This window comes from Lampetra planeri, chromosome 76 (assembly GCF_965212315.1).
Source record: "Lampetra planeri chromosome 76, kcLamPlan1.2.h2, whole genome shotgun sequence".
NCBI classification, from domain to species: Eukaryota; Metazoa; Chordata; class Hyperoartia; order Petromyzontiformes; family Petromyzontidae; genus Lampetra; species Lampetra planeri.
Window position 1 is genome coordinate 1155808 of NC_136181.1, and position 25836 is coordinate 1181643.

The window sequence follows — 25836 nt, forward strand, 5'->3', positions numbered from 1 at the left end:
TGGTCGCGAAATCCTTCCAGAACTGCTACTACCTCCACCACCACTACTGAGTGTTAAACTGTATAATATAGGTGTTTTTGGTGTTAGATCGCGTAAATATAAATTCGTTGTTAAACCCGCCACCACCATACACAGCCAAGTAGAAAGGTTTATCACGTAAACAGAACATGCCAATTCGTTACTAGGACAGCACATCGGTTGTGTTGGAGAGGAAATCCACAACATCTATAGATTGTACATCAAGATTGTAAATGTTGCGGATTTGCTCTCCAACACACAGGTGTGCTGTACTCGTAACAAATTGGCATGTTCTTTTTACGTGACAAATCTTACGAATTGGCTGTGTCGGGTGGTGGTGGGTTTAACGGCGCATTCATATTTACGCGATCTAACCCAAAAAAAAACTATTATGGATGATATTTGTCTCGAAAGCCTACGTGTTGAACTGGTGTTAAACTCAATGCCCGATTTAATCTAAGCGCACTAGTCGATGCTTTTGCCACACAGTGAGACGCAAAATCTGAGACAGGCATCATCGTGCCTCTTGCTGAATCGGCGAGACGTGCCGAGACTGGCCACAAATGATAGCTCAACGAAGTGGCTCGTCGTCGTCGTCGTGTGGAAAACGCGTATCGGCAAAATGCTCTCAACGCATGACACCGAATCTTAATATGGTGATGGGGAAAGAATCGGAGGACCCGGATAAAATCCACGCAGTTACTACCACGGGGAGAGAGAGAGAGACATGCAAGGTCCAAATATACTTCCTGAGTAGCAGGCGAGGGAGATAACATCTCCTAGCCACGAAGATGATGCATAGGGGGGTGGAAACCGCATCCCAGACAGAGGGCGTTCATTGTCGGCAACGAGCTCATAAACACAATAAGCTAATCCAGAGACTCGTAGAGTTACATAGCGACTCATAGAGACTCATGGAGATACATAGAGACTCATAGAGATACGTAGACACTCATAGAGACGCATGGAGACTCATAAAGACTCGTATATACTCATAGATATAGATATATACATACTCATAGAGATTCATAGACACACGTAGCGATACATAGAGATTCATAAAGATTCATGGAGACTCAAAGAAATACATAGGGACTCTACATAGAGATACATAGAGATGCGTAGAGACTCATAGAGATACATAGACGTATAAAGACTCATAGAGACTCCTAGAGGCACATAGAGATACATAGATATATGTAAAGATACATAGCGACTCATAAAGAAACATAGAGATACGAAGACATAAGCAGAGACTCATAGAGATGTATAGACTCATAGAGAAACATAGAGATACATAGAGACGCATAGAGATACATTGAACTTAGGTTTGTTCCCAATCCTGGGCATCTGGCTCGAACACATAAGCAGCTAAACTACACGAGCTCGTGACGCACGTGCCCCGTGGGCTGTTAGTGCGTTTGGAGTTCGTGGGAATGGCAACGTCTTAACAGAGGCGTGCATCCAGCAGTGGATTGACCACAGTAAATGGTGCTATTCCGGACGCGCGCGATGCAGCTGCATTCACGAGCCTGGCTGATACCAAATTTCCGCCGTTGGCCAAAGGGGAGGTTAACTTAATATTCGATCGATCATTTGTTGCGATTTCGCTGATGTGGTGTGCGTTTGCTGCATTTTACTTTGGATGTGAATGAGTTTATGAATGCGTATGATGCTTGTTCGACTATTGAGGGGTGGGGTGGGTGGGTTGTATCTAATACCCAAACGATGTTAACTACCTCGCCTGGTATGCGCTCGCCTGGTATGCAGGAGGTCGTGGGTTCGATCCCGACGCTGACGCCTGCATGTGTATTGGAGTTTGCGTCTCTTTCTCATCATCACGGTGGCTAGGAGATGTTAACTACCTTGCCTGGTATGCAGGAGGTCGTGGGTTCGATCCCGACGTTGACGCCTGCTGCTGTATATTTGGACTTTGTGTGTCTCTCTCTCCCTTTAGTGGTGTGGATATTTCTCTGGCTCCCCTGGTTTCTCCCACCACGTTTAGAATCAATTTCATGCGTCTAAGAGTATTTGGCTGCTTTGATAGATATCTGCGTGATGACGACTATAAGCCACTTCGTCGAGCTATCGTTTGTGATGGCCAGGTGACTTCTGAACAAAAGGGCTCAGTTTGGGCCTTACCTGGAAAAATATGAAGAAAACAGTTTATATTATGAGTGCAACTATTCACAGTGTGCCTCTTTAAACATTGGCCATGAGGCCCCACGGTGTAAATAAATGCAGTCGCAAACTCTTATCTATACCGTCTCTCTCTCGGCTTATTCATGGTGTGTGTGTTCTGCAGAAGGGCGATTGCCTAAAACGTCGCCTGTAACGTTAATTATTTGATACCACACACAGTTGTTTTTTGGCGAATGTTTTGAGATGTTGTTGGTGGGCTAAATTGTAGGTGGTATCTATGGGACCTTTTTTGGCCAGTATCAAAGTTATAAAATATTAAAAAATACTTTTTTTAAACACGCTTTAATGAAATGTAATGCCCGAGCTCCCCCTCCTCCTATCGCCCCTCCCTTCCTTCCACATCCTCCGCCCCTCGGCGTGGCTCCCCGTAACGTAAGGGACCGTGGTGATTTACAGCCAACGTGAGTTGAGCGTGGACAATTAGAGCCGTAAAAAAGATTGTTTTAAAATATATATTTTTAATGATGGAATATAGTATTTCCATCAGTATGACATACCTATACCAAGTTTGCAGTCTATACAACATTGGGAAGACGGTTGAAATTGAGTTACAAGATTTGAGGATATGACAACAGGCAGAGTGAGTTAAATAAAAGCGTGTAAAAAATTAACCCGTAAAAACAAAGTTTTTCACTATAAATCCTTTATATGCGTGGCGGCTAGAGTCCTCTCGTCCTCTGGCTTGAGATGGCTGCCACCTATGGGTCAGATGATTGCCTGCCACCATTAAGCAATTGGTAATTAATTTTTTTTTCCCTAAACAGTGTAAAATTTTGTCACGCACAACGAGTCTGTGTGCAAAATGTCAGCTCGATTGGATCACGGGAAGTGGGTTGAAAAACGACCGAAAGATTTGCACGGTCGTAAGCAAGCAAGCAAGCACGCAAGCACGCAAGCAAGCAAGCGAACTTAATATAAAGGATTTAAAAAGGACTTCGGACGAGGTAAGAATAGCTCAACTTTATGGTTCATTCGCAGATAACGTGCAAACAAATAGAGTCCAGAATGTGCCCCGAGCTCTCTCTCTCAGGCCCCTTATATATTCTCTAGCCCCCTTTCGAGTACATTCTCCTCTTTCTTCCAATTCCCTTTCTCCTTTTCCAACGGTTATCAACCGTTCCTTATTAATTATTTTAATCTTACCGCCTCTTCCCTTCGCACAAATCTGATTTGAAGGCTCCGATGCCTTCCAATCAGCTTGGTGTGTGGTGTCACCGACCAAGTCGGTTGTCAGTGGTTCGGCTACTTTTTAACTTGGCCTGCCTGTGAAGTTGTTAAGACTTCTGGCAGGTGACTCCCGACACAGAGACATAGCGTTGGCCGCCAGGCCCAACCCTTACAAAGTATGAAAAATAAGAATGGGTGTTTATCCTTTCTTGCGGTAATAAAACAGGAGTTGTGTTAAGATGTTCAAACACCAAATAGATAGCTTTTGCAAGGAATCATCAAGTACTGCCTTGACCACACGCGGGACTTGTGGTGAACATGCAAACAAACATGGCTCTGATAATAATGTTATGTGCATTGCCTTTGAAACTGATTGGCCTACACCACCAGAGAGAGCAACCCTTGTTCTTCATTGTCTAGTCCAGGCATGTCCAAAGTCCGGCACGCGGGCCATTTACGGCCCGCGGTCAGATTTCATACGGCCCGCAGCTTCGGTCTTATAATGTGTTATTTATGGCTCGCCAGCTCTGTCAGAATAAATAAATCATAAAACTTTAAAGATGTATTTCCTCCTTTCACCACACGGTGGCAGCACCATTATAATGCTCTCTGGCTCTGCATCTGTGCCGCGAACCCTTCTCGAGTCATTTCTGCCATGGTGACTGCAAAAAAAAGAGAAAAGTTGACGTAACTTTTCTCTGCCCTCAAGCCAGACCTGGTCTCTTTACTGAAATCTATATCTCAGTATCACCCTTCTCATTAGTGTCAGCAAGTTATCTGTTCCTTGATCAATCTGAAATTGAGTGTTCTGAATGGTAACATCTGTCACTATTAACAGTGAAAAGCCTAAAGCACACTAATGCACTTGGACTTATGGCACTTGTTTTATTAAACTTGAATAAGATTTGGTTATAACTGTTGATGTTATGTACCTGTAGATCTGAAAGATCTTGCAAAAGACAAGGGCAAAATTCACTTGTTTTAAAGTTTCATGATAACAGACCACTTTGCATTACTTATAACTCCTGTTTAAAATGTTCTTGAGGCAAATATATTTAACTCATGGAAATGTAAGGTATTCTATACAGTTTGTTCAATGTTATCTGACTGAATGAAAGGCAGAATTGTGTTTTTAGAGTTGTTCACGTCTGCCTGAGTGGGTTATATTTGGTTACATTGTCATTTGAAAAATCAAGGTAATTGTGACAATGACAATTGTTTTATAACAGTGTGTGTTTTCACGTAACTTTTGTGGTAAAAAAATGTCATAAGGAACTTTTGGCCCCCGGGCAAATTCACTTGATCAAATTTGGCCCTCTTTGCAAAAAGTTTGGACACCCCTGGTCTAGTCATACCAGAGAACAATGCCAAAAGGTCAACAGTACAAAGACAATGCACGGATCATAGCGTTTGTAGATCGGGTTGAGCAGTAGCTATATCATGGGATACCTTTTTTGTCAGTAACAGAGGGGTTTTTGGGGGGTTAGATCGCGTAAATATATAAATGTGTCGCTAAAACCCGCCACCATCCGACACAGCCAACTAGGACGGGTTGTCATGTAAACAGAACATGTCAATTCGTGACTAGTGTTGGAGAGCCAAGCCACAACATTTACAACCTGAGTACGACTTTTTGCCAGTAATTACAACAAGCTTCTGGATGGTGGTGGCTTTTGACGACACATTAATATGTTTACACGATCTAAAAAAAACCCCTCTATTATGTCCATTTGGTGTTTGAAGATCTTAACACAACTCCTGTTTTATTCACAATGGTTAAACACCTATTTAAAATTTTCATCATCATTAATTATCGGGCTGTTTTATCTTCACGTCGTAGTAGGAGTCCACTTTGAAGGCCACATCCCTGGGCAGCTGGTCAGGATTGTCTGGATGTATTCGTTGCATGTTTATCAGAATTAGCATATCTATTTAGACTGCGGGAGGAATCATATGAGCTATGAAGCTCTTTCTGCACAGATGTCCAGTAGGGGCACGGGGTCAGAACGTCACAACAACAGCAAACACAATACACAGAAACACAATATGAGTTCAAAGTATAGGAAAGGTAAACAAATCACGAAAAAGAAACTACCAATAAACGATACTTATTCTATCAGGAAAAGTCCAACTGAGCTATTCGTTAATTTTATAGAAGCGACCTGGCTACAACTGATGGCTCAACGAAGTGGCTTATCACGTGGAAATTCCCAGGTTTTTGGCAAAAAATATTTTAGCATAATTTGTTTACATGTGGGTGAGTAATGTTCATCCTGTCTCCCAGACACTTCACTTTATTTGCAGATATATAGTATGGGCACGGGGTCAGAACGTTACAACAACAAATACAATAATCACAAACATAATAGGAGTGCAAAGTGTCGGTAAAGTAAATTAATTACTCAAACAATATATGCAAATAAAACGATACTATATTTTTTTCTTGCCATGTAAGGCCCTCTGAGCTACGGAGCTTCCTTTTGAGCAGCGACTTGGCCACAAATGATAGCTCAACGAAGTGGCTTATCACTTGAGAATTTTTAGCAGCACAAATACGGTAATCTAAATAATCTAGACGTATTGTTGTATCGGAAATGCGGGGAGAAGGACAAAACACTAAACACAAAAGCAGTTCTAAAATGAGTTTCCAATTTAGTATAGTGGTGTTGCATATAATAGTGTAGTATAGTTGTGTAGCATATAGTGTAATATACAGTAGTGTATAGTATAATGTGCATAGCGTGTATAGTACAGTATTGTAGTGTATCGTGCAGTTATGTACGTTTAACTTCTTTCCCAGCGTATGTAGCCAACCGTGCTAATCGGAAGCGTGGGGGAATAACAACAAACTAAACACAATTTTGATTTAATATATAGAAATACATTTTCTATTTACAATATATGCCATTTATAGGCCTCTGTGTGATGAGTCTATGGGTCTCTGTGTGGTGGTTAGTCTATGGGTCTAGGTGTAGTGAGTCTATGGGTTTGTGTGTGCTGACTCTATAAGTATCTGTGTGATGAGTCTATGTGTATCTGTGTGGAGAGTCTATGGGTTTCTGTGTGAAGCGTTTATAGGTCTTTGTATGATGAGTCTAATGGTATGTGTGATGAGTCGATGGGTCTCTGTGTGGTGAGTATATGGGTGTCTGTGTGGTGAGCCTATGGGTGTTGTTGAGGCTGGTGAGATGCATGCTCAGGTGTTGAGGCAGAACCACAACTGGCTACTTAGTTCCTCTTTAATGTTCTCGTGTTGACACAGATAACATTCGAACTAATTCTAGGCTGAGTCATCCTCGGCAAGGTCTGGAGGTCAGTTGCCAGAATAGTTGTGTGTGCTCACGAGCCTGTGTTTAGTTTGTTATGGTGCCAAATAAGTTCAACATACACTACACTATACGCAACAATACATACTACACTATTATATACGGTACACTACACCACTATACTAAATTGAAAACGAATTTCTTTAGAACTGCTTTTTGTGTTTAGTTTGCTGTCCTTCTCCCGCACCTTGGCCACGTACGGTGCCAAAGAAGTTCAACACATTCTTTACAGGCGGCTCTGGCGAGGAGAGTCATTTCAGACACTCTGCATTCGCTCGTTGCACGAAAAATGTCTGACGTGCAATGTCGCTCGGATGCGGTGAGCACGTGAGCGTGGTTCACTCGCCCACTCCAAGAAGGGTGGACGCCTGTCGAGGTGTCGAGGTGTAAGGCTCCACGACTGAGCTACATAACTCTTTTTCAGACGCGACCACGTGGCCATCACAAATGATAGCTCGGCATATCGTGTGGACATTTATAGCAGTCAAAAGATAAGCTAATACCTCACTGGGCTTCACCGGGAAATATAAAATTAGTTTAGTTGTATTTGCTTGCAAATTCCATCTCTAGCCCCGCCCACTTACCCTTGGGTTGTACCCACATCAAAACGTATATAACCTTTGGTTGCAGTAGCTCTCTCGCTACATTCCTTAATGCCTCAGCAGTCCGCCTGCTGTATTGTTTCACCTGAAGACGATTGCTTGTGTTGCGATCGAAACGTCGTAATCTATTAGTTATTTTTATATGTACGTGACTTTACCGAAAGAACCAAAGAGTATGAATTCCTGCAGTCACGAAAGCTTCAAATCAAGATTTAGTTGTATTTGTATATTTAGTTTAAGCGATTTTCTTACCATTCCTATACTTTGCACTCCTATCGTGTTTGCATGTATTGTGTTTGTTGTTAGAACGTTCTGACCCCATGCCTGTACTGGACATTTGTGAAAAAATAGCTTTATTGCTCATCGGATTCCTCCTGTAGTATTTAATACAGATTCTGAGTTGGATGGACACACTGCTGTAGATCAATGCTGCGTCTTAACCTGGGTTTCATCTCGCACCCACTGGGGGTGCGAGATTCCCTTTCTGGGGGGTGGTGCAAGACATGGCCAGATTCTTTCTCGAAGGTAAATAATCGAAACCACACATGAAGCACGGGCCACATTAAGTTACAATTTACTTTGTTTTTTTCAAATCCGATGTGTTTATTAACATTGTACACTTTTTGTAACGGTTGCGACCCAGAGGGGTGCCAGGTTGTGGTAAAGGTTAAGGACCACTGCAGTCGATGAACGCGCAGATTCAAAAACACAGATCCATACCGGACTGCTGAAGGGGCTTGGTCACCAGCACCACGTCCGGCCTTCTTTGTTTCTCCAGCACTTATGGCCATACCCCACTGCACATACACATTTAAGGCTGAGTTTACCTAGGGGAGGCCCATGACCAGTTCTGTTATCACTCGTTACTGATGCTGGTCCTAGACAGGAATTTAACTCAGGTTTCATAGTGTGGAGTACTAACCACTACACAGACAAAGATCACCCCGTATAACCTTAACAGGCCGGTACAGTGGCACACGAGGGTGTGGATGGCCAGGACCACGCCCGGCCGCCTTTGTCTCCCTAGTTGTGATGTTTACTACACACTGCTACACCAGGTACTCATTTTAGGTTGCGTTGACCTAGGGGAGGCCCATGACCGATTCAGATAATCGTCGTCACGCACACTCACTGCCCCTAGACTCAATACTGCCCGTAGACTCAGCATTGCCCGAAGACTCAGCACTGCCAGTAGACTCAACACTGCCCATATGGGTCTACGAGTTTCCGTGAGTCTCTGTGGCTCTCTGTGAGTCTTGATGGGTCTCTGGGTCTCTGTGCATCTCTAAGAATATCTGTGCATCTCTTTGGGTCTGTATCGCAATGTGTCTCTATAAGTCTCTTCATTCGGACGGCTGCTGATGTAGATGCAGAGCAACAATCAAAATGTCACATTTAGGTGGTCAAGCCAGATAACAACTGCGTCGGGAGTAGCAGAGTGTATCATCTCTGTGGCGGGTCTATGGATTTTTATGGAATTCTATAGATGTTTATGCGTCTATAGGTCTCTGAGCCTGGGTCTACATGAGTCTCTGGGTCTCCACAGATCTCTGTGAGTCTCAGTGGGTGCCTACGAGTCTCTGTGTGTCTCTATGGGTCTGGATCTCTATGGTTCTCTATGAGTCTCTTCATCTTCGGGACAGTTGATGATGTACATGCAGAAGAACAACTACAACTTCTCATTTAGGTGGGAATTCCAATGTAGCAACCGCATCAGGAGCAGTATTGGTGTAGTGCATCATCATCGCTCTGTCTCCTTCGTATCTGTGGATTGGGACGTTGTGTCATTCTACTACGGTCCTTTCTGGATGACCACAGTTGCACACAACTGCTGAAATGAAATAGCAGTGAGCCCACAGCGCGTTTTCGAACGGATTCTCGCAGTTTTCAAGAGCGTCTGGCCTCGCTGCAGATTTGGCCAACGTCCCGCGGGAAATTATGGCCACCTTTTTTCGAGTGGAATTTCGATTCATTGTTTTTTCGACAGTTTTTTTGTTTTCATTCCGGAGTGTTTTTTTTACGGCATTCGTCTTCGTGTCCGTTTTTTTTGTCTGATATTCGTGTGACGTGCTTCGTGCACCTATCTCCTTGCCACGGAAGGTAATGGTTAAATAGATAAGTATTGGTGAACTTTAATATGAAGGCTTTCACGACCAATATCATCCATAATAGAGATTTTTTGGGTTAGATCGCGTACATATAAATGTGTCGTTAAACCCGCCACCACCCGACACAACCAATTAATAAGGTTTGTCACGTAAACAAAAATACCAATTCGTTACGAGTACAGCAAAAATCTGACTTTCGCCTGATGAAGCTAATGTAATTACTGGCAAAACGTCGTACTCAGATTGTAAATGTAGTGGATTTGCTCTCCAACACACCGGTGTGCTGTACTAGTAACGAATGGGCACGTTCTGTTTACGTGACAAAGCTTAATAATTGTCTGTGTAGGGTGGTGGCAGGTTTAACGACACATTTATACGTACGCGATCTAACCCAAACTTGTTTGTTATTGTTGATGACAATTTGACATCAAAGAGAATTTCACCACAACTCTTTCCCCACGCATTTTGTAACAAAGACCAAACTCCCCCGAAAAACCTCGACAGGCTGTTGGGGCAAGTGCTGTTAGCGAGAAGCAGGACCTATGAAGGCCGGAACTGTGGCACACGAGGGGGTGGGTGGCCACCTGGCCCCCTTTTTTTTACAGTGGCGATGTTGACTACACATCGCACCAGGTTATCATTTGAGGCTGAGTCAACCTAGGGGGGGGCAGGACCGTGCTCAGATAATCCTCACCAGTGGTGGTGGTGACCGTGAGCGGGGAAATCGCACTTGGGTCTCTGCCGGGTTGTTAGCGCAGCACAGCGCTAACAACGACTGAAAGGCCACATTTAGATACACCTATCAGTCACCATCAGCGAAAAGAAGAAAGTAAATTATTGTTTTCACACTTTGATACGAGCAAAAACTTCCATTTTGTATCTGCTCACCCCGAGCTATAAATGCTCTGATACTTGCATTGTCTTTGTACTGTTCGTATTTTGATGTTGTCTGATCTAACAAAGAAGGCTGTCTCTGGTGGAGGCCAATCAGTTTAAAAGACAATGCATATATTATCAGAGCAGGTTTGTTTGCATGTTTAAGTAAGTGTGGTTAATGCGGTACTTGATTCCTTGCAAAAGGTTTCTATTAGGTGTTTGAACATCTTAACACAACTCCTGTTTTATTGCGAGAAAGGGTAAAACACCTATTCTTATTTTATCAAGTTGTGTTGCGCCTGTCTTCTTGTGACTCAGCAATGGAGAGGGTGCTGGCGAGAAGCGAGCACTCGCTGGAGCTCAGCGAGCAGCAGTACCCGCTGGAGGTGCGTCGGGCCGGCCACGAGTGTCTGGTAAAGCCCAAACCCATCGGACCTGCTGCTGTAAAGGTGAAGATGACAATAATCAGAATGAGAATCATCAGAATATTTATGTGTACTGCAGGAGGAGGAATCCGATGAGCCATGAAGCGCTTTGTTCACAGATGTCCAGTAGGGGAGTACGGGGTCAGAATGTTACAACACGCATAACACTCACAAACACAACTGGGGTGCTATTGTGAACCCCACCCACACGGCCATTGTGAACCCCAAACACACGGCCATCCTGAACCCCACCCATACGCCATTGTGAACCCCATCCGCATGGCCGTCGTGACCCCCACAGATATGGTCATCGTGAACCCCACCCACACGGCCATCGTGAACCCCACCCACATGGCCATCGTGAATTCCACCAACACAGCCATTGTGAACCTCACCCACATGGCCATCGTAAACCACACCCACACGGCCATTGTGAACCCCACCCACACGACCATTGTGAACCCCACCCACATGGCCATCGTGAACCCCAGCGATATGGCCATTGTGAATCCCACCTACATAGCCATCGTGAACTCCTCCTACATGGCCATTATGAACCCAACCAACATACACATAAAATTAAACAAATTTTTTTCTTGCCAGATAAAACCTACTAAGGTATTAACTTCGTTTTCAGAAGCGCCTTGGCCGTAAATGATAGCTCAACAAAGTGGCTCATCATCACATGGAAATGTATAGCGGCAAAATAATCTAAATAATCTAAATGTATGGCGCCCGACTGCATGAATGGATTGTGTGACCCGTCATCGTTTTAGTAGTAGTTGAGCTTTCGCTCCCAATGTTATTCACACTAAAAGGCATTTTTTGGGTTAGATTGCGTAAATATAAATGTGTCATGAACCCACCCAAATCGCCTGATGAAGCTGGCGAAATGCCGTTAACTTACATTTTAAATGTTGTAGTGGGTTTACTCTCAAAACACAAGCGGTTAGTCTGCTGAACTAGTAACCAATTGACACGTTTTGTTTATATGACAAGCCCGCACTGATTGGCTGTGTCGGGCGGTGGTGGCGGGTTTAACGACACATTTATATTTACCCGATCTAACCCAACCAAAACAAACCTTCACCACGAGTGAATTGTTCACCTCCTGGTTCGTCACAAGTTCCTATAAGCGTAAGCTTGCGATTGTGAAATAATTGATCAGTTGAACAACCGCCAACTGTTCTCGTTTAGGTGGAGCCGACTTCTACCAAAACGATGACCCCTGACGTGCGTCCAAAATGTAAGTAAAGCCGTAGGAGAACGTTATTGTAATGTGTCTGTTACGTGATTTCTTAAACGTCTGTGTGTGTGAAACACTAGGGATGCGATTTGCGTATTTTTGTCTATCTCTGGTCGATATTCATCTTGTGGGTGTAAACCCTCATCAGGCCCTAGTCAGTTATATTAATCACCCTAATTCAGACCAGGCGTGGCACATCCAGGGCTGTGGGATTTTAATCGGTCTTCTTAGATGTCAACACGTGTCAATTAAAAAAAACTACACATTTAGAATCGACGTCACGCATTTGGATTATTTGGCTGCTACTAGAAATGTCCACGTGATGATGATAAGCCACTTCGTTGACCTATCATTTATGATGATGACCGCTTCTGAAAAGACCTACATAACTCAGTGGGGTCTTACACCTGGAAAAATAGTCAGTTTTAGTTGATATCTTAAGTGCCAAAGCCCCACCATTCAATTAGCAGTGCATTGACAAAGGGAGGGAGCACGTATTATTTACTCTACCTACTTATTAGGATACATATAGAGGGCGGGTGGGACTAATCAGTAAAGTATTTTTTTTTTTTTACAAATGATAGCTCAACGAAGTGGCTTATCGCGTGGAAATTTACAGTAGCAGCCAAATAATCTAAACACTTGATGTGGATTCTAAATGTGGAGGGAAAAAATTGTAGGACCCAGATTTAAAAAAATACACGCGATTCCAGGGAGAGAGACGTGCAAACTCCAAATATGTAGCAGGCGTTGGGGTTGGAATGGAACCCACGATCATCTGTATACCAAAATGTAGAATTACATCTTCACCCCAGTCTTATGTAAATTTGCACCATAGAGGTGTTAGGTTTTCACCTCCACATTTAGAATCAATGTGCATTGAGAGTATTTGTCTGCTGTAAATTTCCATGCAATAAGCCACTTCATTGAGATATCATTTGTGGTCAAGTCGCTTCTGAAAAATAGTTGCACAGCTCAGTGGGGCCTTAGCTGGTAAATACATTTTTTTTGTTAAATAGTCTTGCCGGATGACGGTAGTTTGGAACTGCTGGATTATAATATTTTCAGAAGTGTTGCCATGCCATCCTTTTGGGAGAATTTGCAATGCTGCCGTATGACCAAGCTACATTGCGAGGCTGTCCCCCTGGTGAAATCTGCATCTTACTGAATTGTGTCAATCTTTTATATTTGTAATACCTGTGGAGTGTAGAGGCACCTTCTATATTAACACACACAATCTGGACTGTACACTCGACACTCGCTAGCCTGAGCACAACACTAGCAGCCTACCATTGACAGCGCTAACTGACTAGACAGCTGGCTGACTATCTAGCAGTGGCGACGTCGAGCGATTGCCAAGATGGCAGCGATGACGGCGACGAAGACGACAGCAACAACGAGATGATCCGACTCCCAACAACAGCCCTGAGCCACCGCTCTCAGCTTCTTTTATTCTACCAGCGTGGCCCGGCTTCTCAAACTCTTATTAGCAGGTTCTAGGAACTTCTAGATGGACCCCCTCTATGACCCTTCTTCCACTCTGCCGGCACACCCCTGGAAACTGTCACTCACTTGCGTGTGTGCTGTTTATACACCGCAGTTGCCACTTCTGGTCACCAGCTGGTGCTATTACACTACAGCACCCCCCCCCCCCCCTTATTAAAAACATAGCCATCTCAGCTAACACTTAGCAATAAACCAGGTGATTAGGGCAGAGTAATACTCCGCAGAATCGACAGCAACATGAATAGGGCAGAACAACAATCCGCAGCAACTGACAACGTAAAGTAACAAGGACATATAGGGCAGAGCAAGTCCACAGAATTAACAACAACGTGGTAAATGAAACACTCAATGAGGGTGAGGGAATACATAAAACGACCCGTTGATTAATGAACACAATCCCGACGCACACGCGAATAGACAATGGCAACAGCATTCTAGCTGACTGCAACACAGCACATGCCGCAGGCAAAACCATCGGGCGACACCCAACAACAATTTACGATCCCCCAACACATATTCCCCTTTCAACCGACCATGGCATTAGAACACACAATTTGGGACACGCTCATCGGAATGTAACGCACTTGGACCAAGTCCTGGACGCTGGCCCCCCATCTTGGGCGGGGCCGTGTACTTCTTGCACAAGCGGCCTAAAGGGCCCGGACCCTCCCTGGAATCAACAGAAGAGTTCGACCGGGCTCCAGCTTTTGATTCTTCATGTGAGGTGGCTTCAGGAGGATTCCCAGACGTCAGTGGCTCAGATCCTGTGGGCGGCACAACACACTTTTTCTGAGGCACAGCTCCTGGGGCCGACTGTCCCGGCTCATCGGACACATCAGACACCGGCTGTACAGGATTTGGAGATGAACTGTCTAACTGGGAATGAACATAGGGCTTCAGGCGTGATGGCTGAATGAACCAACGGTGATGCTCTGCCTGTATCCACACACACTGCGGTTGTCGAACTTCCACCACCTCAACGGGCCCCGCCATGGCCAATGTCATTTCGGGGATGTACCTGGTGGCACCTGAGGGCAGTGCAACCAAGCCATTTCCCCAGCCTTCCATGAGAGCACGTACTCCCGCTGCTCGGCGCTCTTTTCGTTAGCACCCTGCGTTTTGGCGTAAATTTCCCTGGCTGCTTCGCGCGCCTCAGACAATCGTGCAAGTTTAACCTGCATGGGCACAGGCATGGCAGCCTTCTTTTGCCATGGGGGTTCGTTCTCTCACCCATACATAAGATAGAATGGGAAAAATCCCGTCGAGGTGTGTGGGGCCATCCTGTATGCCGCTAGGTCCCCTGGGATGTGCAAATCCCAGTCCTTCTGCGCCTTATTAACCGCCTGACAGAGCATCTATGTTAGGGTCCTGTGCAGGCGTTCTACCATACCGTCCATTTGAGGATGGCATGGTGACGTTCTAATTTTTTGGTGCCCGAAGCATCGCATACCTCCCGCAGCAGTTTTGACGAGAAATTATGCCCCTGATCCGTGAAAAGCTGCGCAGGTGCTCCCTTGTCCATCACATAGCCATGCAAAAATGCATCAGCAATGGCTGCTGCAGATTGGTCTGGTAGTGGCCAAGTAATTGGCCACGTGAGAAAAATATTCCACACTAACCAGGAGGAATTTGTTTCCCCTTTGGGTAGCCGGAATATCAAGTGCAACCAGCTCATTAATTCGGGACACCGTGATGGGCTGCAATGGAGGCTGAGCCATTCTCAACAGTGGTTTCCGGCGTGCACAATCAATACAGCCCTTGACCAGATGGTACACATTGTCTGACATACCTGGCCAATAAAAATCTTTCTGTAGCGTCAACAACGTTTTCTGGACTCCGAGGTGCAGTAATTTATTTTCGTGCACCATCCTCGTCACCCTTCTGCGCAAAGCGGTGGGAACCACTATACAATGGCGCTGCAGCTCCTCATCCCACCTCATTGAAAGTCCCTCACGAAGGACTATGTGGGAGACTCCCACTGGGGCAGAATCGTCGTGGTTCACCTCAGCATGATGCCGCAAGTTCATTAGTGACATGTCCTCCACCTGCAGCCGTCCCCACTCGGCATGCATGAGGCCCAATGTACTGTCCCCAGGCGTGACCACCTCAGTTGGCAATCCATCGCTCGATGCCACTACAACTTGTGGCGATCCAGCCGCAGGTGGTTTACACCTGGCAGCACCCGCTCAGTGGCAGGCGGGACTGTGCATCTGCGTTGCAGTGCCTTAGACGCTTGCGGTAGATTACCGTAAACGAGTACTCTTGCTGCATTTTCAGGCAGCGTGAAAGCTGCCCGGACGGCTGGTCAATTCGAAAGGAGTACTGGAGAGCCGCATGGTCCGTGTGCACTACTAAGTCCCTGCCATAAAGATATGGCCTATACTGCTGGTAGAGGGGCAAATCATGTCAGCGGCCAACATTTCCTCAAACGCCTGTTGAACATGTTCTTTCTCCCTCAGGCTCAGCCTGTACGAGTTTTGCCTAATGGGAGTTGCGCCACCCATATAATTTCATTGCGGTGTTGCAGCAATGAGGTGCGGCCAATATCAAATTTCCTTTGGGTGAAATTATAAATTAACTCCCGCAGCAAAGCACGCAACTTGTCCCGTTGATTACGAGACAGGTCCGGATTCTCGGTGCACAATTTATCAGCCCATGTCTCGTTTGACTCGCCTCTCTCTTCCACCGTGCCCACGACCTCTGCTGCAGCTGTATCGACATACTCGCAACACGCAGCTGCCGCGTGAGCTAAGACCGTACCAGCCTGGACAACCGCTGTAATCAATCCAACATTTAACACCTAAAGGAACGGCTCCTTGTCTGTCCTAACTATCGACTGAGCACCCACCAGCGTGAGGCCCCGAGTTGCCGTGTTGGATGGGGTTAAGAGGACCCCCACCTCGGAATTTGTAAACTGCAGCCATTTTAGGTTGCGCAGGGGAACTAACATTTGCGCACCTGTCGGAATCTCAACTGATTCCTTCACAAAGGCCTGTACCGTGGTGTTAGCCACAGTAAGCCTGTGGCTAACACCACGGTACAGGTGTGGATCGGTACATCGCTCGCTCGTACAAAATGGCGGCTGTCGGCCGCGCCGCACCGAATTGGATAATAGCTCTGCTATTATACAATTAGTGGACAGAGTTTGATTGATTTTGATTGCCTGTGACGCTGCTATAATCAACTCAGTAGGCTGAGTTTGATTGATGTTGATTGGCTGTAGCTCTATTATCATCTACTTAGTGAGCAGAGTTTGATTGATGTTGAATGGCTGTGACGTTGCTATCATCCGTTCAGTGGGCCAAGTCTTCCGCTGGGCGGGAGCAGGAAAGTATTATTATCACTGAGTGCGAGGATCATCAATCGTTAGTTTTTGGCATAGAGAGATCCGCGGAAAATTAATATTTTTTAAATTATCCGCGAACGTCCTCCCCTTCATTACAGCGGACATTCGAGAGTCTCCTGTAGATAATCGATTATACAGTAGATTATTGATTAATTATACAGCGGCTTCTCATATGACATTACATTTTTCGTCATCATTTTTTTTTAGTCTTTGACATGTGTTTACCCTATGAAATTGGCATGAATAAACATACAAATAGACACAAACACCCTACCGTAAGATGTGACCGTATTTACTGTACCGTACTTACTGCTTCAATCTAGAAGACTCTGCATCATGGGGTGATGTATATTATGTGCAGTACTTTTCATTGTTTAAGTTGAGTGTTTTGTCCATAATACAGGTGTTTGGGTTAGATCCCATAAATATAAATGTGTCGTTAAACCCGCCACCACCCAACACAACCAATTAGTAAGATTTGTCACCTTAATTTTAGTTTACTAACACATTTATATTTATGCGATCTAACAAAAAAATACCCTATTATGAATAATATTGGTCGCAAAAGCATCCTTAGTGTTAAACTATGTGTAGTGTATAATGTAGTGCATGTAATATTTCACACTGAAATCAAGCGTAGCTACTTTGTTCGCGAAAACGGTGCTGATCACCGGACTGCGTTGCAGCCTTTGAAGTGGTGTTTGCCTGTTTCGCTGGATTGGCCCGGGACCAGCTGGATAATGTTTGAAGCTGCCGGATAATCCATGATAAACTGTACTTATATATACAGTAAACCTTTGTTAATTTGAGACATATGGGGCTCTGGCCTTGCCAAATTATCCAATATTCCGAATTATGTACAATGGTATTCCCCAGTGCCTCCTGCCCCTAAAAAAAACAAAATCCTATTTTTTCCAAACTCTTCACATACCACACGCATTGACACACTTTCTGCATCAATTCCATCCAAAATGTTGTATTTGTCACGCAGACTAAGGTATTTATGCTTCAATCCCTTTCTATTATCTCTTGATGTAGGTGTAGACAACACTTCTGAGAGGGTTGGCTTGCCCAGAGTGCACAAACAAGGTAAAGTCCAAAGCAACAGGTCTGCACTAATGCTCACCATGCACTTCACCACTAGACTGAGTCGTTGTTTTGGTCGTGGTGCACGGCGTTGCTCCACGTGTATGCCGAAATTGGACCATTCGGTACAGCAATTCAGCTCATGGCAAATTACGAATACTGTCTAAAGCACAGCTGTGCTGAATTATCTCCAATTACAAAGGATCAAATATCGAAATAACGAGGTTTTACAGTATATGTATAATTGAGATATCTTTTGGTTGTTCGTTTCAGTGCCCCCGTCTGGAATTAAAGTGGACAAAGTAGCGCATCTGGACAAGGATTTTGTGTCTATGTATTTTGAAAGTGAAAAGCGGTCTGGTGGGGGAGACATCGCAAGTATGGAGGAGGAGGCCGCATGTTGGATCATCATCTTCGAAGACCCCACAGGTGAATTACAGGACACTCACGCCATGTCTTCATATTGTTTTCTTTTTGCTTACAAAAAAAATTAAATCCTGTTACAAAGATAACAATTTACCGCTTTTGTGCGATGGCGAGCGGTCTCAAAATATATACTTCTGATGTTTACGGCACTCCAGGATAGATGCTGTGAGCAACTGTTGCACATCGAGCAGTGCAACTCACGTGGCTGTTCAACGGCGGGCATCTAGAGATGGAATTTGCATGTAAATGTAAGATCAGAGAGCTGATATACCTCCACGATAACGAAGATGTGGGTGAGAGATTAGCATGTCAAACTGTTAATGTAAGATTAGCATGTCAATGTAAGAAAACCACCGCAACGGTGGCTGTGTTGAGAGATTTAGACCGGGAGCCGCCACATCGAGGGAAAGGAGCAGCAGTGGCTGTGTTAGTGAAATATTTAGCCTGTTAATGTAAAGACATTTAACATGTTTATATATCTCGATGGCTTCATGAACGAATCTATGTTGATAGCCAGTGGGTTTGCAGAGTACCTTCGTCTTGGAAAAATCCATTTCGTGTGTGCCCACAGCGTTGAAACAATTGATTTTTCCAAGACGAAGGTACTCTGCATCGATAAATTTGGCACGAACGATGAAATCTGCGATGGAAAAACCCGCGACGGGCAAGGTTTTGATGTAACAATACATGGAGCATAAACTACCATCACGCAAACTCCGATCATCCTCGCAGCAGAAGAGGATTTTGGCTGGCCATTGAACAAAGATGGTCACCGCATCGCGCGCTTTCAGATGCACTTCTGTGGCCATCTGGAATGCTTTTTTTACGTTTAGTTTGTTGTCCTTCCCCCACACCTCAGATTAGCCTGGTTAGCTATGTACGGTTGCAAAAAGTTAAACAAACATACATATCTAGTGTCAGTGCGCTGACTGGTGGCCATAAGGACTAATCGCGGGTGGCAAAACAGCACATAGTCTAATTATATGAGAGTGACCACAAGAGGGGAAAAACTAGGCCAAGGGCCAACGAGCGGGTCTATCAGGAATCTCCCAGAATCCGAGAAAGACTTCACGAAGAGGGGCATGGCCAGGGGTGGGGCATGGCCGCGCTAGGGGCATATAAGGGAGAGTGTAACGGGGTTCTGGGCGCTCGGGGAGTTCGGGGTCCTCGCCGTCGCCACTGTCATCATCGTTGTCGCTACTGTCTCTTCGTCATTGTCGCTATGTAGCTGTCTCACTATATAGTTCAACATCGTCGTCATCGTTATATAGTCGACCAGCTGTATAATCAGACATCGCCACTGTCACTGTATAGTCAGCCAGTTATATAGTCAGTCAGGGATAAGAATTAGTGACTGTGTCATTAAAGTAATAACTGTATGCCAACGAGAAATAAATGAGAAGCCATCTACAGTCCGTGTCTGAAGTCGCTACATTACACATACATACTACCCAATACACTACACTACACACTGTACACACTACCCTATACACTACGCGACTACACCTTACACTGTACATTACTATACACTACAATACCTTACACTACATTACCATACACTACACTATACATTACTATGCACGACACTACAATACACAACACTACACTACCGTACACTAGACTATACACTACTATACACTACCATACACTACACCGCTATACCAAATTGACAACCAATTTCTTTAGAACTGTTCTTTGTGTGTTGTTTGTTGTCAAGACCCCCATGCCTGCCGATTAGCACGGTTGGCTACGTACGGTGCCAAAGAAGTTCAACGTACACACGTATGTACGTACAACAAGTTGATGATGTTCGCTGTGTGGTCGATGTCTCTGTGATTTGCCAGTGGCGGAGCGGGTGCTGAAAAGGAAGCATGCCTTGAGGGGCCACGAGCTCATGTGCGTCAGCTTTGTGGGTGGGCCCATGGCGGCGGTGCAGAGATCGTCAGAGTATCTGGACCCATGGAGGGTTCTGCTGAGTGGCTTCACGGCTCCCATGAACGTGGACATACTGAGGATGTTCGTCGAGAACTGCAGTGGCACCCAAAGATTTCAACTTCACGAGACGGACGACGAGCACTGCCGAATCGTCACTTTCTTCGATGATATCAGTAAGTCGGACAAACGCCGAATGCCGGCAGGGTGGGCGTTTTTTTTGTCTGTCGTTCTAAAGCTCCCTCCTGTGCATTTGACTCCAAGGCATTTGACTCCCTAAAAACGGGAAGCCTTATGCCGTGTCCTCCACTGTCTTGTATGTCCAGAGAAGTTGGTCACCATCCTGAGGCTCCTGCACGACGACACGACCACCACCGTGGCGAGTTGGGGAATCTGAAATAGACGCCTTTCAGATCCGAACGGGTGTCAGACTGGGTTGTGTGATCGCCCCACCTCATTCACCAGACAGAATAAAGTGAGGGCATCAGCATCCAGTACCGTCTGGATCGGAAGCTCACTGAAGGCACTTAATGACGTGGCTTAGAATGGAACGGTGGAGTTGCTACGAGGGTTGAGGAAGGAGTGACAGCGGTGATAGAGGGGTGCTTAGAGGGGATCATGGGAAGGCAATCAGGGAAGGAGTGGAGGGGTGAGGGGAGGGAAGAGGAAGGGAAAGGGTGATGGAGAAGCAGTGGTGAGGCTTAGAGAGAGGAACGGTAAGAGACGAAGGAGGGGGATTGCTTCAAGTCCAGGGGCAATGTTGGGTCATAATGTTGGGTCAATGGGCAGTGTTGAGTCTATGGGCAGTATTGAGTCTACGTACAATATTGAGTCTATTGGTAGTATTTAGTCGATGGTGCAGTACTGAGTCTATTGACAATGTTGAGTCTATGGTGCAGTGCTGAGTCTATGGGTAGTGGTGAGTCTATTGGCAGTGCTGAGTCTATGGGTAGTGTTGAGTCTATGGGCAGTGGTGAGTCTATGGGCAGTGCTGAGTATATGGGTAGTGTTGAGTCTATGGGCAGTGTTCAGTCTATGGGCAGTGTTGAGTCTATGGTGCAGTGCTGAGTCTATAGGCAGTGCTGAGTCTATGGGCAGTGTTGAGTCTATGGGCAGTGCTGAGTCTATAGTGCAGTGTTGAGTCTATGGTGCAGTGTTGAGTCTATAGTGCAGTGTTGAGTCTATGGTGCACTGCTGAGTCTTAAAAAAAAAAAAACCTAATTTCATGGTTGGCAGTCGGTTATATATAATTAAATACACACTCTTTCATGCTCACATAATAAAGGCAAAAACCTGTGAGTGTTTCATTGGTCATGGCCTCATATCTACCAGGCAAGATATAAACTAAAAGTAAAATATTGGACAGATCTGCTAGTGGAGAGCGTTACGTTTTTTAGAGCAATTAAATCTCCGCTATGCTAAACATCGCCTTTACAACGTGTAAGAAAGCAGACAATGGAAGACCTTGGTTCTTAAACGTCGAACAGTGGATTGGAGAAACACTGTCCAGGCTGGTGATAATAATACAAGAATAGGCTGTACCCTTTCTGAGAATAGAACAGGTGTATTAAGATGGTCAAACACCAAATAGATGATACCACACACACTACTTGTGGTCATCATGCAAACAACACAAGCTCTGACAATAATGTTACATGCGTTGTCTTTGAAACTGATGGGCCTACACCAGAGACAGCAGCCTTGTTCTTCATAGCCTTGTCTCACCACCGGCGTTAGAGAACAACGCCAAATGCCAACAGTACAAATGCTATTTTGATTTAGAGAATGCTTTTACAAGAAACATAAATAAATAAACAATTGCTTTTTTATTATTAAACAGCCAATGAAAGCATCAAAGTAATAATACAATTAAACTAAAGTATTTTTATATTCTTAGGTTTTTTCGGTAAAGTCACGTAGGTAAAACATCAAAATTAATTAAAAAAAAATCACGACGTTTCGGAGGCAACACAAGTCTCCGTCATCAGGTGGGACCGTCACAGCCAGATTAGCTGCATCAAGTGAGGCAATGATTCAAGATGTAGCCATTCATTGGCTACCACATTCTGATGAGCTCCCCCCCCCTCTCCTCCCCCCTCAACTTGCTTTTAAGGGATTACATCTTGAATCATTGCCTCACTTGATGCAGCTAATCTGGCTGTGACGGTCCCACCTGATGACGGAGACTTGTGTTGCCTCCGAAACGTCGTGATTTTTATTTTATTTTATTTTTATTAATTTTGATGTTTTACCTACGTGACTTTACCGAAAAAACCTAAGAATATGAATCCTTGCAGTCACGAAAGCTTCAAATCTAGAATTAAAGTATTTTTTTTACTAGGTAAGGCCCACTGAGCTACGAAGCTCTTTGTTGAGAAGCGACCTGGCGATTATAAATGATAGCTCAACGAAGTGGCTTATTATCATGTATACATTTATAGCAGACAATTATAGCTCATGTTGAGCAGCTATATCTACGGGACCTTTTATTTCCCAGTATCAAAATGCTGAAAACTAAAAAAAGATTCAGCCTTCCCTGACTGCTTTTGGAGTCCCAAGATAGCGACGATCGAGTCATCCTGACAATCGAATCGGTCACGAGGGCAGTCGCAGACTCTATGATTCGGTTTTGTACTCCTCTAAAGAGACTCAGCAGCATACGCGAACCAGAATAAGTCGTTTGATTTGCTGACCTTTCCTGCTTTGCCACTCCTATCGTGTTTGTGAGTATTTGTGTGTTTGTTGTTGTAACGTTCTGACCCCGTGCCCCTACTGGACATCTGTAACGAAAGCGAGGTGTCTTGGCGACATACTCACCCACATGTAAACAAATGGTGCTCAAATATTTTTTGCCAAGTCGCTTCTGTAAAATAAACGAATAGCTTAGTGGACTTTTCCTGGTCGACTAAATATAGTTTATTGGTAGTTTATTTGTCATTATTTGTTTACCTTTCCTATAGTTTACACTCCTATCGTGTTTGTGAATGCTGTATTTGCTATGTTCTGACCCCGTGCCCCTACTGGCCATTTGTTCAAAAAGAGCTTCATAGCTCATCAAATTCCTCCTGCAGCTTAAATATTGATTCTGATTAAAGAGCCTCGGCACCATACTCGACCAGAATATGTATATTGATCACCAAGTGCAAAATGTAGTCAGGTTCTGCAATTTTCATATCAGGGCTCTACGACACATTCGGCTACTAATGAGTTGTGATGTAGGAAACACGGTTGCGTGTAGCGTGGTATATTTATAAGGCTCGATTATTGCAACTCATTAGCAAGCTGCAGCGTGTACAACATTATCTGGTGCGTGTCTTGATGGGTACTGCAAGATCCGACCATGTTCGTCTGGTGCTCGTCGAGCTGCATTGGCTTACGGTTGCCAAATTAATAAATTATAAAGTCGTGCTCATTACAAACAAAGTGCTTGCCACAAATGAACCACAATACGTTGTTGATCTTGTCAAGGAGCATAAATCATCATCATACAAACTCCGGTCATCCTGCCAGCAGCGGCTTTTGGATGGCCATCCTGCGCTTTCAAATGTGCTTCCGTGGCCGTCCGGAACGCTCTTCCTTCCGATATTAGGAAGCCGCTGGAGCCATGCACTTTTACATCATTATGGAGATTGACAAAATAATTTCTATAGAACTGATTTTTGTGTTTAGTTTGTTGTCCTTCCCCCGAACCTCCGATTAGCATGGTTGGCTATGTACAGTGCGAAATAAGTTCAACATACATACACGATTCACTACAATACATACTATACACTACATACATTATACTACTGTAGTGGCGTCACACACGAGGTTTGCAAACAGCGGGTACATTTGAGGGCGAGCAAGTGCAAGTGTCAAGACATGGAGTAGCCTCTAGAGAAGCGCCAGCAATTAGGGGGAGAAGCGGTAATTAAGCGGGTGCATTTGAGGACAGGCAAGTGCGAGTGTGAGAACACAGGGTAGACGTCGGAGAGGCGGGAGATGATAAGAGAGAGAGAACACGTGCAGGAGCCGCCGCTGAGGCGCCAGCTTAATGGGGGGTAACTGAGGACCCTTAATGAGAAGGGGGATATAAGGGTGTGCGCGGAGTAACACGGGGAGGTTGTTGGTTGGAGCTCAAGGGATGAAGAGGACAAGAGTCGGGGAGAAGCCTGGGATCTCGCCCTCCGCACCTCGTCCTCAGCAGTGTTGGCTGATCCCCTGCTGGGGGCAAGGACGAGAGTGGAGGTGTGAGGGAAGCAGGACAGGCTTGCAGAGTATAGGGTAACAGGCTAGCGGAGTACAGAGTGACAGGCGCGGAGTATAGAGTGACAGGCTAGCAGAGCATAAAGTGACAGGCTATCGGAGTATAGAATGACAGGCTAGCAGAGGATAGAGAGGGAGTTCGGAGCAAGGGTGTGTTGTGTTTGTGTGAGGAGCATCCCCACGGGATATGAGGTAATCAAGTGAAACAGGAAAAAATCTTAAAGTGTCCGTGTGAATACACGACTACACTACTATAAACTGCACCACGATACTAACATTTAAAAATAATTTCTTTAGAACTGCTTTTTGTGTGTTAGATTGTCGTCCTTCCCTACAACTCCGATCGGCGCAGTTGGCTACGTACTGTGCGATGTAGGAAGGAGATGACTGCGGGTTTTGTGAGCAATGGCAAAAAACTGCGCCCCACTTTCTGCAGACATGGGGTGTTTCATCAATCGCTGCAAAGCGAGTGGATTCGCAAACATCGTCATCGGGGCGGAGCAGCTTCCCATCACGAAGGTGGTGCGCGTCGAGAACCTTAAAGAGGAGGGGAGCGAGGATCACCTCATGCTTTATTTAGAGAACAGAAGCGGGCCGAACGTTCAGGTGGAGGCGGCAGAACGTGGATCGACGGCCGACACGGCACTTATACACCTGTCCAGTGTGCAAGGTAACGTGATGCACTGATTTTGTCTGTGTTGGGTTAGATCGCCTAAGTCTCCTATGCACTTTTAAATCTAAATTGAAAACGAATTTCTTTTTGTGTTTAGTTCATTGTCCTTCCCCTCGCACCCCCGATTTACATGGTTGGCTATGTACGGAAGGATAGAAGTTCATCATACATTCAACTACAGAGACCTACAGACACTCATACTCATAGAAACTTACAGAGACCCACAGATTAGCACGGTTGGCTACGTACGGTGTGAAAGAAGTTCAACATACATTCGACTATAAACTACAATGCACACTATACACTACACACACTATGCTGTACACTACACTACACTAAATTGGTTCTTTCGGTAATGTCACGTAGGTAGAAATGATTAACCAATCAAAGTCTTAAATTGCTGTGGTGCTTCCGTTATTCCCTGCCGTTTCGCTGTTATCTCCGATTCTCTGAGTTGCATTGCCCTGTTAGGTGCCTCTGCATTAACGGGCTGGGGTCTCACTAACATGGCCACCTCTGCTCTTTTAGCCTCGATGTATCGATGGTTCTGGCTGCGTGATGGGCTGTGTGTCTCACTGGCGCGACCACCATTGCGGTGGTTCTCTTGCGTGGACGCACTTGCCTCACAGCGCAGGTGGCAGCGCAGCAGCTT

General features: G+C 45.1%; 1 protein-coding gene across 2 annotated transcripts in view; it reads left to right on the forward strand.

Annotated features, from left to right (window-relative positions):
* LOC144737979 (protein mono-ADP-ribosyltransferase PARP14-like) overlaps positions 1-25836 on the forward strand; it is a 76610-nt gene that overhangs the window by 4674 nt on the left and 46100 nt on the right. The window contains exons 2-7 of one of the 2 annotated variants that reach the window (XM_078620898.1): positions 10618-10748; positions 11922-11970; positions 17861-17911; positions 18182-18337; positions 20179-20442; positions 24948-25181. In XM_078620898.1, the coding sequence (XP_078477024.1) occupies positions 10618-10748; positions 11922-11970; positions 17861-17911; positions 18182-18337; positions 20179-20442; positions 24948-25181 (885 nt within the window). The remainder of the gene's footprint in view (positions 1-10617; positions 10749-11921; positions 11971-17860; positions 17912-18181; positions 18338-20178; positions 20443-24947; positions 25182-25836) is intronic. The other variant, XM_078620899.1, reaches the window with a different exon arrangement.